We start from the raw sequence: 12,387 nt of genomic DNA on the forward strand, positions 1-12,387 counted from the left end.
CCTTCAGCCCATCAAATCTACATTGACATGTGTGAAACACCTGATCTCCCAGCTAATCCCATTTACCAGCACTTAGCCCAATAGAAAGCATGGTTGATCGCACTTGGATTTTGTCCTTTTTTTTGACTCCATTAACCTCCTGAACATGAAGGATCTTTCCTGTATCCGCTATTCCTAACTTCTTGTATCAAGGATATTTGACCGTTATCCTTATTTGAAATATGGGTATCTACACAGCTTGTTTCATTAGAAAGACCAGCGGGGTGGATTTTACCTGATGCTAACAGAGTCTGTGGCCTCACTCCTCGATTAATACTGAGAACCACCTAGATAAAGTGGTGGTGTGCTGCCTTCTTGAACCACTGCTTGTGGGTGTAGACACCCAAAGTGCTGTTGGAAAGGAAGGCCAGGATTTGACCCAGAGAAGGAACAAAGGCATGGTTCCAAGTCAGGATGGAGCATGACTTGAAGAGGAACTTGCAGATAATGATGTTGCCATACATCTGCTATCCTTATCCTCCTAGGTGTGGCAGAGGTCGTGGAGTTGGGAAGTGTCATTGAAGGAGGCTTTGATATATATACCCACCTGGGAATGATTGAAATATATCCAAACGGAATTAGTGGCTGCTACAAAAGAAGATACTCAGATCATATTTTAATTTCCAAAATGAATGAGTGCATTTCACTGTTAATTTTTATCGTAAGGAGCTTCACTTAGTGGAGAATTGCTGGCTCAACGTGGGAAGAATCTTTTTCTATAGTGAGTTGATGCGCTGTGGAATAATGCAGCCATAAAGTGTGGTGCAACAGCAACTTACAAAAAGGAATTATATGAGTAATTGAAGAAGAAAAATTTGCAGCACTATGGGAAAAGAACAGTGAGGAGCTGCAATACTTTGATATTTTTGGACAAACTTGTTTTGGTGATGACGTAGAACTTGCTGCCTATGAGGATGGTGGAAGCAGAAATAATGAATGATTTTTAAAAGGGATTTGGAGAGGCACTTTCAGAAAATATATCTGCAGGACAAATGGGGTACAGCAGGAGAATGGGACTCAGTAGATTTCTCTACTGACATGGAATCAATGGACAATGGCCTCAGTGCTGTAATGACTCTGATTCTTCCAAAGAGTCTTTACTGACATGATGGGCTGAATGGCCTCCTTCTGTTCCATAATATTTGTTGATTCTAATTGGTTGAACAGTCTTTGCACCTTTCTTAAAGTGGAACTGAACCCCAGTGGTGAAGTAGCTCCATTTATTGTTCTCTCTCCTCGTCATCTACATTTTTGTAAATGTTTTCTTATTTTTTCCTGGTCGGAGTGCTCTTTGTCTTTTGTTTTCCAACTGAGAATTATTGGTGTATGATGTAATTTCTGACTTACAGTTCCTGTATGAATGATGTTATTTGAAGCAATCAAACTTGTATGTTGTTAATGGGGCAGGGAGGATGAGAAGGTATGATGTACACAGGAACTACGAACCATAGATTTCGTAACTTTATCATAACTCTTAGAGACAAGCATAGCACCAAATAATGAAATACTCTGACCAAAAGAATAAGAACCAAGCAAGAAGCATTCACACTGATTAGGTGGAGAGAAACATTAGTCATCACTGGGAAAGGGATGGGTTTCCACCCACCAGTGTTTAGTTCCTCTTTAAGTACAGTGCAAATGGACAATTGGTTTTAATTCTGTCTTCCATCAGACTCGACTGCTGTGGGTGACTCAGTGTATTGTCACGCGTAAACTCTGCAAGGACAGCATCTCCACAGTGACAAGGGAAGGTTCAAACAGTTCACTTAAAACCACTTGTCCAGCCACAACTGCAATCGACAGTGCAGGTAAGGAATCGACTGGGAAGCACCTTCACCTCATGGCAGTCACCCTAAGCTCAGCCCTCCTAAACATATCTTTGTCAAAGCCAAATGTGAAAATCAGAGGACCATCTTTATTTGCATCACACCTTTGTTACTTGTTTATGTTTACCTGCCTACACAGGCAGGTAAATGGAGTTGAGACATAGATCAGCTTTGATCTCAGTAAAATTAGAGCCAGACCATTTCAGGGTAATATCAGGAAGCACTTCTTCACACAAAGGACAGTGGGAATCTGGAACTCTTTTCACCTTAAAAGGCTGTTAAGACTGGGGGTGGGGCCCAAAAACATGTAAGTTAGCTGGGTTGGCCATGCTAAATTGACCCAAGTGTCCAAAGATGTGCAAGATAGGGGGGATTGGCCATGCCAAATACATGAAGTTACAGGGATAAGGTGTAGGGTTGATCTGGGCCTGTAATGATGTTTTTTCCAGAGTGTTGATGCTATCTTGATGGGCCGAATGGCCTCCTTCTGCACTGTGGGGAATCTTTGGATTCTATGGGGCAGTCAATTGACAATTTCAAAACTGAGATTGACAGATTTCTGTTAGACAAAAATATTAGGATTAGATGGGCAGATGGATTTAGATGTTTCAGGTATGATAGAGAGGGATGTAAAAAATGGGGGAGTTGTGTTACTGATTAGGGAGAATATCACAGCTGTACTGAGGGAGGACATCTTGGAGGGCTCATCAAGTAAGGCCGTATGGGTAGAACTCAGGAACAGGAAGGGCACAATCACTTTGATGAGGTTGTACTAAAGGCCATCCAACAGCCAGCTAGAGGAGACAGAGGAACAGATATGTGGACAGATTATGAAGAAATGTAAAAACAACAGGGTTGTTGAGGTGGGTAATTTTAACTTCCCCTCAATTTGACTGGGACACCCTTTGTGTCAAGGGCTTGGATGGGGGGAGGAATTTTTTAGTTATGTCCAGGAGGGTTTCTTGAAGCAATATGTAAATAGGCCAACTAGGGATGTGCCATACTTGACCTGGTTTAGGGGAATGAGCCTGGCCAGATGATTGAAGTTTCAGCAGGGAAGTATTTCAGAAAAAGTTCATAATTCTGAAAGTTTTATTACTTACGGATAAGGATATGTGCAGTCTTCGGTGAAAGTGCTAAATTGGGGGAAGGCTAAGTACATTAGTATTAGGCAGGAAATGGGGAATGTAGATTGGGGGCAGCTGTTTGAGGATAAATCCACATCTGTCATGTGGAAACCTTTTAAAGGACACGATTAGAGTTCAGGACCAGCACATACCTGTGAAGATGTAGGAAAAGGGTGGCAAAATTTCAAGAACCTTGGATGATAAGAGAAATTGTTAGCTCAGTCAAAAAGAAAAAGGAGGCATAAGGTTTAAGAAACTGAAGACAAACAGAACCCTCAAAGAATATAAAGAAAGAATTTAAACAAGGATTTAGGAGGCCTAAAGGGAGCCATGAAATGTCCTTGATAGACAGTAAGAAGTCTCACAACACCAGGATAAAGTCCAATAAGTTTATTTGGAATCACGAGCATCCACATCAGGTGAAGGAGCAGCACTCCAAAAGCTCGTGATTCCAAATAAACCTGTCGGACTCTAATCTGGTGTTGTGAGACTTCTTACTGTACCCACCCCAGTCCAACGCTGGCATCTCCACATCTTGGCAAACAGGATTAAGGAAAATCCCAAGGTATTTTAGCTCCACTCAAGGACAAAGGAGGGAATTTATCCTTGGAGCCGGAGAAAGTATGTGAGGTCTTGAATGACTATTTTGCATTGTTATTTATAAAGGAGAGGGACATGGTGGATAGTGATTCTAGAGAGGGATCTGTTGATATTATAGGACATGTTGATATAAAAAAGGATTGGGTGTTTTGAAAAGCATTAAAAAAAACAGATCTCTGGGACCTGATGAGATCTATCCCAGAATACTGAGGGAGGCGAGGGAGGAAATTGCTGGGGCCTTATCTGAAATCTTTGTATCCTCTTTAGTCATAGGAGAGGTCCCAAAGGACTGGAGAATAGCCAATGTTGTTCCTTTGCTTAAGAAGGACAACATGGATAATCCATGAAATTACAGGCCGGAGAGCCTAGGGTGGCAAAATTATTGGAGAAGATTCCTTGGGACAGGATTTACTCATGTGGAAGTGAATGAACTTGTTAGCAATAGGCAGCATGGCTTTGTGTGGGGGAGGTCATGAGTTTTTTGAGGAAGTGACAAAGGTGATTGAGGGTAGGGCAGTGGACGTTGTCTACATTTTAGCAAGGCCTTTGACAAGGTACCTCATGGCATGCTGATACAGAAGGCAAAGTCACATGGGATCATTGGTGAGCTGGTAAAATGGATACAGAACTGGCTTGGTCATAGAAGACAGAGTCATAGTGGAAGGGTGTTTTTTTGACTGGAGATCTATGACCAGTGGTGGTCCGCTGGGATCAGTACTGGGACCCCTGTTGTTTATAATATAAATGATTTGAGGAGAATTTAAATAGCCTTATTAGTAAATTTGCAGACAGTACAAAGGTTGGATAGCAAGGAGGATTGCGGAGGATATAGCAGAATATAGATAGGCTGAAGACCTGTGCAGAGAAATGGCAGATGGAATTTTATCCGGACAAATGTGAGGTGATGTATTTTAGAACATCTAATGCAGGAGGGAAGTGTAGTAAATGGCAGAACCCTTAGAAGCATTCACATGCAGACGGATCTAGGTGTATAGTTCCCTCAAAGTGGCAATAGAAGTGGATAAGGTGGTCAAGAAGGCATATGGCCTGTTTGTCTTCTTCATTTGGGGAATATGAGTATATTGGTAAGTCATGTTGCAGCTGTATAGAAACTTAGTTGGGCCACAAAAGTTTACAAAATTGAGAAGCATGTATAGTCGGAGTCTTTCTCTAGGGTAGAAAATCAATTACTTTAATAAGGTTTATGTAAAAGGGGGAAAGTTTAAAGGAGATGTGAGGGGCAAGTTTTTTATACAGAGGATGGTAAGTTCCAGGAATGTGCTGCCAGAGAAGCTGGTAGAAGCAGATACAATAGCAATGTGCATCATCTTGACAGATGCATGTATAGGCAAGGAATTGAGGGATACGGACCACATGGAGCATAAAGGACTTTAATTTAGAAAGGTTTTGTGTGTCTGCACAGGCTTGGTGGGCTGTTCCTGTGCTGTACTGTTCTTTGTAACCCTGAGACATCTGTGCTCATCTAATTCTGGCTGTCTTGATCATCTCCAATTTTAGTCACTCCACCATTGATGTCCATGCCTTCAGCTGCCTGGGCCCTAACTCTGCAATTCCCTCTTTACACCTCTCTTCCTCTCTACCTTGCTTTCCTTCTTTAAGAAGCTCCTTAAAGCCTACCTATTTGACTAAGCTTTTTGTAATCTGACCCAATATCTCCTTATGTGATGGGATGCCATATTTTGTTTTACAATGCTCCTTTGAAGTATCTTAGAATATTTCATTACATCAAAAATGCTAAATAAATATATTGTAAATTGTGTTGTTAATTTTGGTGTACATTGAAGACCATAATGGGTATATTTTGGGAGGAAAAAACAATGAATTGAGAAGTGCATTCAGTGGATTGGCAAAGAAGGATTGATGAGCAAAGATGCCTGGGAAATTTAAATATATCATCCCCCAGATATGCGAATGAAGTATAAAAATAGCCAGGAACACTTTGAGTATTATAAAAGGGCACAAAGTAAAGAAGTAATAATACATTTATATAGAAATCTACAAGGATCACCACTGGATTGCAGCATGTAGTTCTGGATGACCCATCATAGAAAAGACATTAAAACCATAGAGTTCTCAGTGTAGATTTACCAGGAAGATGCCAGTAATAGAAAATTATAGTATTGAGAAGAGACTTGGGAGACTGGTTTCCACTGGAGCAGAGAAAACAAACTGGAGAGTTAAAGGAAGTTTTTTTTTAAATTACCTAAAGTTCTGGTAGTCTTAGTATGTTTACTCAGTTTCCTTTGCTTGCAGTATCAGTGCTGTGGGTTAATGAATTTAAAATGTCGCTGAGAATAATGAGGAAGCTCAGGAAATGCTCCTTTAGATTTATTGAACCAACTGCTTTATAACAGGGCATGGAGTGAGGCAAAGATCATCGTTTTTGAAGGAAAACTAAAGAATTGCTCAAAGCTGCGGATGATGTGAGGCTCTCAGGAGAGCAAGCCAGTGTGGTTAGTTTTGGATTACTCCAGCAATGCAGACATGATGGCTGAATGGCATATTGTTTTCTTTGTTTTAACATTAAGGGTTTCCAGAGATAAGTTTGGAACAGTCACTGATGATGAATGTGAGTGAGCAACTTGAAATCTCAGGAGTTCCTTTGGCTCAGCTGTGAGCCAGGAAGGCTCAGGGTTCAAGTCTCACTCCAGTCATTGAAGATGACCATGGAAGGAGCATTCATAGCTCAGATATCAGGTTATCAATCAGTCTGTGAATCTTTCCAGTAATCCAAGGGGAAATAAAAATACTTGGAATGTCTTAGACCTTTTGGATACACTTCCCTTAAGTGTTGAATATATTTAAAGTTTTACTCAGTTCAGTTTCATCATGCATATTGTGGACCAGATAAAATCCATTGTTGTGTAAACATTTAGCGCTTAGTTTAGAATATGCTTGCTTAGATTGGCTTCTTGCTGTGTGGAAATCAAGAAGGTGGTTAGGCCATCTGCTATTTTAACCTTTTCCTAAGTCGTGGTGGGAACAGTAGTCAAGGGCCAGAGGAGAGTTTTAGTTCACTTTTCACTTGTTTACCTGTGGGGCAACGGGAGCCTGTGTGTACAAGGAAACCTCAGACCTTCCTCAGACCCCAGGCATCATCTTCCCATGATCAGGATCCCCGTCTCAAAATTAAACTGACTGCTCAGAACATTTCTGTAGCTTATTGTTCACTCTAGGCATACAAGCATTTCGATATGTTCCAAGTTAAAATCACAGCCTCTGAGTTTCTGGTCTTTCTAAAACTTGAGATGGAAAATTGAAAGCGTCCAGCCTGCACTGCACATTCAATTCAAACTCCAGCAAAACTCAGCCAATGTATTACACCCTCTGCTCAGCAATGAGAAATTGATTCATTGCTCTTATTCTTTCTCCATGCCAAGGGTCAGTTGAAGTCAAGGAAACGTCTTCTCACTTTCCTCCCTCACCATTCCCCTCCCCAGTTTTATCCCAAAGGTGTGCGTGGTCTAATAGGACAGTTAGAGAGAAATTATTTGCTGAGGTGGGGGAATCCAGAATAAGGGCACATAACCTTAAAAATTTCATTAAAGGGGTGATGTTAAGAAGCTCTTCTTCACACAACAGGTAGTGGAACTTTGGAACTAACTCCCCCAGCAAGGAAGGATTATCAGCTGAAAACTGAGCTTGATAGATTGTGTTAACTAAGGATCGTGCAACCGAGGCAGGTAAATTAAGCTAAGATACAGATCAGCCATGATCTGATCTAAAGGCAGAAGAGTTTCGAGGTGCTGAATTGTCTGCCATTTCTGTGTTCCTGTAAATCCCAGAAAGAAAAATACAGTAAGGTTAGATTCAGGCCTTAAAATATCAGCTTATTTTGGAATGATTTATTGTTGAGTTACATATACTTGTGCAACCTTTTGGAAATATGATTTCCCTTTTGTTTTTTAGGCAACCCCCAGTATGATCAGCAACCTCACAGGCCTGAATGTCGCCCTAAGTAAGGGGTCAATACAAATCCAAATGGTTGGGAAAGGGATTGCCCGCATTACATCTGCAGGAAACTTGCAATCATCATTGGTTAGTGCATTAGCAGCAAATGGGAACTTTCTTACACTCGTACTTTTACCATTGGAAATGTAGTCATTTGGTAGTATAGAATTGAGTATTGCTGAAAAAACAGACATGATATTGAAGCTTTTCTTTCTGCGCTGATTAGGACAGCTCACAATATAAACCAACAGTAAAGGGGACAATGGTTTATACTGCATGAGAAGAAAGTGCTGATTGGTTGGCAAGTGGACCCTAATTGGTATTGCCTTGGAGAATGCAACGGAAAACATCTAACTGCTAAGCTTTTGTTCAAATTCAAATCAGGCAACTTGACTCTGGCCAAGATATTTGCATGGGGAATGGACTAAGAATGGCTGCCCTCAAACTGTTTAGTTGGAAAAGGTGCAATGCATGGACATGCTCCTTCTGTTTGTAAATGCTTTGACCAATCAGAATTCATCTGCCTGGTTTGAATTTGAACAAAAGTTTAGTAGTGAACAATTACATGCTTCACTCTCCAAAGCAACACCTCTACCAATCAGAGTTCACTTGCCAACCAGTCAGCACTCTCTCTTCTCATGTAGTATAAATTATTGTTCTCTTTACTGTTGATTTATCTTCAGAGCTGTCCTGATGAGTCCAAGAGGTAAAGCTTCAACAGTATGTCTCTTTTTCAGTAATACCAATTGTACATTTATTGAAAATCTTGTGTGAAAATTCCAGCACATCATTCATAGAATCATAGAGTTTTACAGCATGGAAACAGGCCCTTCGGCCCAACTTGCCCACACCACCCTTTTTTTAAAAACCCCTAAGCTAATCCCAATTTGGCCCATCTCCCTCAATACCCATCATATCCATTTAACTATCTAAATGCTTTTTAAAAGACAAAATTGTATCCACCTCTACTACTACTTCTGGCAGCTTGTTCCAGACACTCACTACCCTCTGTGTGAAAAAATTGCCCCTCTGGACACTTTTGTATCTCTCCCCTCTCACCTTAAATGTATACCCTCTAGATTTAGACTCCTCTACCTTTGGGAAAAGATATTGACTATTTAGCTAATCTATGCCCCTCATTATTTTATAGATCTCTATAAGATCAACCCTCATCCTCCTTTGCTCCAGAGAAAAAAGTCTCAGTCTATCCAGCCTCAATCCATCAAGTCTCAGTAGCATCCTAGTAAATCCTTCCTGTACTCTTTTTGGTTTAATAATATCCTTTCTATAATAGGGTGACCAGAATTGCACAGTATTTGCAAGTGTGGCCTTATCAATGTCTTGTACAACTTCAACAAGACATTCCAACTCCTGTATTCAGTGTTCTGACCGAGCATACCAAATGCCTTCTTCACCACTCTGTCCACCTGAGACTCCACCTTCAAGGAGCTATGAACATGTACCCCTAGATTTCTTTGTTCTGTAACTCTCTCCTGTGCCCTACCATTAACTGAGTAAGTCCTGCCCTGCTTCAATCTAACAAAATGCATCACCTCGCATTTGTCTAAATTAAACTCCATCTGCCATTTGTCAACCCACTGGCCCAATTGATCAAGACCCCGTTGCAATTGGAGATAACTTCCTTCACTGTCCACTATGCCACCAACCTTAGTGTCATCTGCAAACTTATTAACCGTGCCTGCTAGGGCGGCATGGTAGCACAGTGGTTAGCACTGCTGCTTCACAGCTCCAGGGACCTGAGTTCGATTCCCGGCTTGGGTCACTGTCTGTGTGGAGTTTGCACATTCTCCTCGTTTCTGTGTGGGTTTCCTCCGCATGCTCTGGTTTCCTCCCACAGTCCAAAGATGTGTGGGTTAAGTTGATCGGGCAATTTTTTTAGCATGGCCAAAGTGTCCTAGGATGCATGGGTTAAAGGGATTAGTGGGTAAATATGTAAGGATATGGGGGTGGGGCCTGGGTGGGATTGTGGTCGGTGCAGACTCGATGGGCTGAATGGCCTGTTTCTGTACTGTGGGGTTTCGATGATTCTATGTTCTCATCCAAAAGATTCGAATGGAGACGTTTTTATTCTGTTCAATTTTTTTGAAATAAATTAATTTTGCTTTTGAACCTTGCAGTTTGAAGAACCAGTTGGGAATTTGAAGCAATCGGCAACAGCCACTCTAAACAGAGGAGACTTGTAAGTGCATCAACTCTGTCTAAAACTGTTTGTCCTTTGCGCATATATTTTAAGACAATGTGAACTTTTTTATTCTCCTATTCTCTCCGTTTTACTTGCATTATTTTGCATAAAAACCCTTAAAATAATGTGCTGCATCTCCTGCACCCTGGCTTCTTGAGGATAGTGGCTGTGAGACGAGACAGTTGTTTAGAATGCTCATGCAGCAGAATATGTTGCAGGCTTGGAGCCCCAGTGTCAAATCATACTGGCACTTGGCTAAGTGGTCAGGTTGAGTACCAACTGGAGTTCCAATGCTTAAACAATAGGAAGAATAGAAGGGAAAATAATTGAAGGAGGAGAGAGAAAGGGTGCTGTGATGAATTCAGTAGCGCTGAGTCAGCACAGAAGAGGCTCAGTCACTGGTGGGGGGGGGGGGCAATCTTACCATTGTGCCCCATTGGCCGAGGGGCGGAGCAAGTCAGTAAGATTGCACAAGAACCGAGAAATCAGGTTTGTGCCCATTTTCTTGCCTCTTACAATCTTACCAGCATCGGATACCCAGCGTGAGCAGTCTTGTGCCCATTTCTGATGTGAGGCTGGATAATTTATTTAAAGTACATGGAGATGTTTTTTACATTGATTTAATGAGACTGGGACATTATCATCCAGGCTTACTTGACTGTGACCTCACCAGAAAAGGTTCTCTCCAATGCGAATCACAGCCGGTTCTCAGCAATGCGGACCAGTCATGGTGGCCTTGCATGGAGACCTCCTGGGGAAGTTAGGGCAAAAGGATGCCCCTTGGGCAGTGCCAACATAACACTGGTGCCACCCACTGGGCACTGGGCAGTGCCAAGGAGGTGGAGCCAGCGTGGGCAGGCCTAATGGGGGGCATGGCCAGACCAGGAGCAACTGGTTGGTGGCTGGGAAGACAAGTCACTGCACATTCTGCATTGGGATCAGTGGGGGAGAAGGAAGGGCATGATCGGGGCTGGCAGGGGTGGGGAGAGTCGGACTGGCAATCGCAGGGGCTTGGGCTGGCAATTGCAGGGTAGGGACGGGACTGAAGTAGTAGCGATAAGCTGCGGGCCCCAATGGTAGCTGGGGAGTGGGTTGCTGTTTTTAAGCCATGGAGGCTGAGTGACAGGTCACTGCTGCTAAAGACCTGCACGTGCGCAATGGTGCCCTCTGCTACTCTTAGCCAGCCCCTTCCCCCTACAGGCAAGAATAATTTCTGCCATTTTTTTCATGCACTGAGTCAACAAAATATCAGACTTGCCCAAAAAATGGATCTGAAACTCTCCTGTTTTTATGCCCACCCTGGACTTAGAATTTTTTTAGAATGATCATCCCCATTGAATCTGTTCAAATCAGAGGTCAATAGATTTCTAAATACCAATGACACCAAGAGATATGCGGATAGTGTGGTAAGGTAGCACTGAAGTAGAAAGTCAGTCATGATCTACTTGAATGGCAAAGCAGACTCAAGAGACCAAATAGCAATGCCTTAATGTTTCTAGGCAGGACAAAGCTCCACCAACATATCACAGAAACCCTCAATCATGTTGTGCAGCACTACCAATGTGCTACAAGGGATAGATTTCAAACAAATCTAGCCATGTGGGCCATCAGCAGCAGCGGAATCATATTAACCACAATCTGTAACCTCATGGCCCAACATATCTCCTGCTCTGCCATTACAATCAAGCAAAAGAATCAACCCTGGTTCAATGAAGAATGCAGGAGGGCTTGCCAGGAGCAACACCAAGCATATCTAAAAATGAAATGTCAACCTGATGAATCTACAACACTTATCTACATGCCTGCCAAACAGCAGAAGAAGCATATGATCCGCAGAGATAAGCAATTCCAAAACCAAAAGATCAAATCCAAGCTTTGTAGTCCTGCCATATCAGTTGTGAATGATGATGGACAATTAAAAAATGAACAGGAGGAGCAGACTTCACAAATATCCCCATGATGTGGAAGCCCAGCACATTTGTGCAAAATACATGGCTGGAGCATTTGCAACAATCTTTAGCCAGCATTGCTGAGTAGCTGATCCATCTCGACCTCCTGCTAATGTCTGCAGCATCACAGATGCTAGTCTTCAGTTAATTTGGGTCATTCTACATGGTATCAAGAAACTGCCTAAGGCACTAGATACTGCAAAGACTGAGTCCTGACAACATTCTGGCAACAGTACTGAAGTATTGTGCTCCAGAACTTGCTGCGTTCTTAGTCAAGCTGTTCTGTTACAGCTGCAACACTGGCATCTACCCAGCAATGTGGAAGATGGCCCAGGTATGTCTGTCCACAAAAAGTAGTACAAATTCAAAACAGTCAATTACTGCCCAATCAGTCTATGGTCAATCATCAGCAAAGTGATGATTGACCATAAAGGGATCATCAATAGTGCTATCAAGCAGCACGAGCTCAGCAATAATCTTCTCACTCATGCTCTGTTTGCGATTCGCCAGGGCCATTCAGCTCCTGACCTTGTTACATTCCTGATCCAAAAGATGGACAGAAGAGCTGAACTCAAGAGATCAGCACGACTGACAGCTCTTGACATAGGGCGGCACAGGAGTTAGCACTGCTGCCTCACAGCATCAGAGACCCAGGTTCAATTCCGGCCTCA

General features: G+C 42.3%; 1 protein-coding gene across 1 annotated transcript in view; it reads left to right on the plus strand.

The window, feature by feature from the left end:
- The window catches only part of LOC145352267 (BRD4-interacting chromatin-remodeling complex-associated protein-like), a 66,608-nt gene that overhangs the window by 35,788 nt on the left and 18,433 nt on the right, over positions 1-12,387 (plus strand). The window contains exons 6-7 of the mRNA XM_080202008.1: positions 7,523-7,651; positions 9,703-9,764. Coding sequence (XP_080058134.1) covers positions 7,523-7,651; positions 9,703-9,764 — 191 coding nt within the window. The remainder of the gene's footprint in view (positions 1-7,522; positions 7,652-9,702; positions 9,765-12,387) is intronic.

This window comes from Carcharhinus amblyrhynchos, chromosome 14 (genome assembly GCF_965287045.1).
Source record: "Carcharhinus amblyrhynchos chromosome 14, sCarAmb.v2.hapA, whole genome shotgun sequence".
Taxonomy (NCBI): domain Eukaryota; kingdom Metazoa; phylum Chordata; class Chondrichthyes; order Carcharhiniformes; family Carcharhinidae; genus Carcharhinus; species Carcharhinus amblyrhynchos.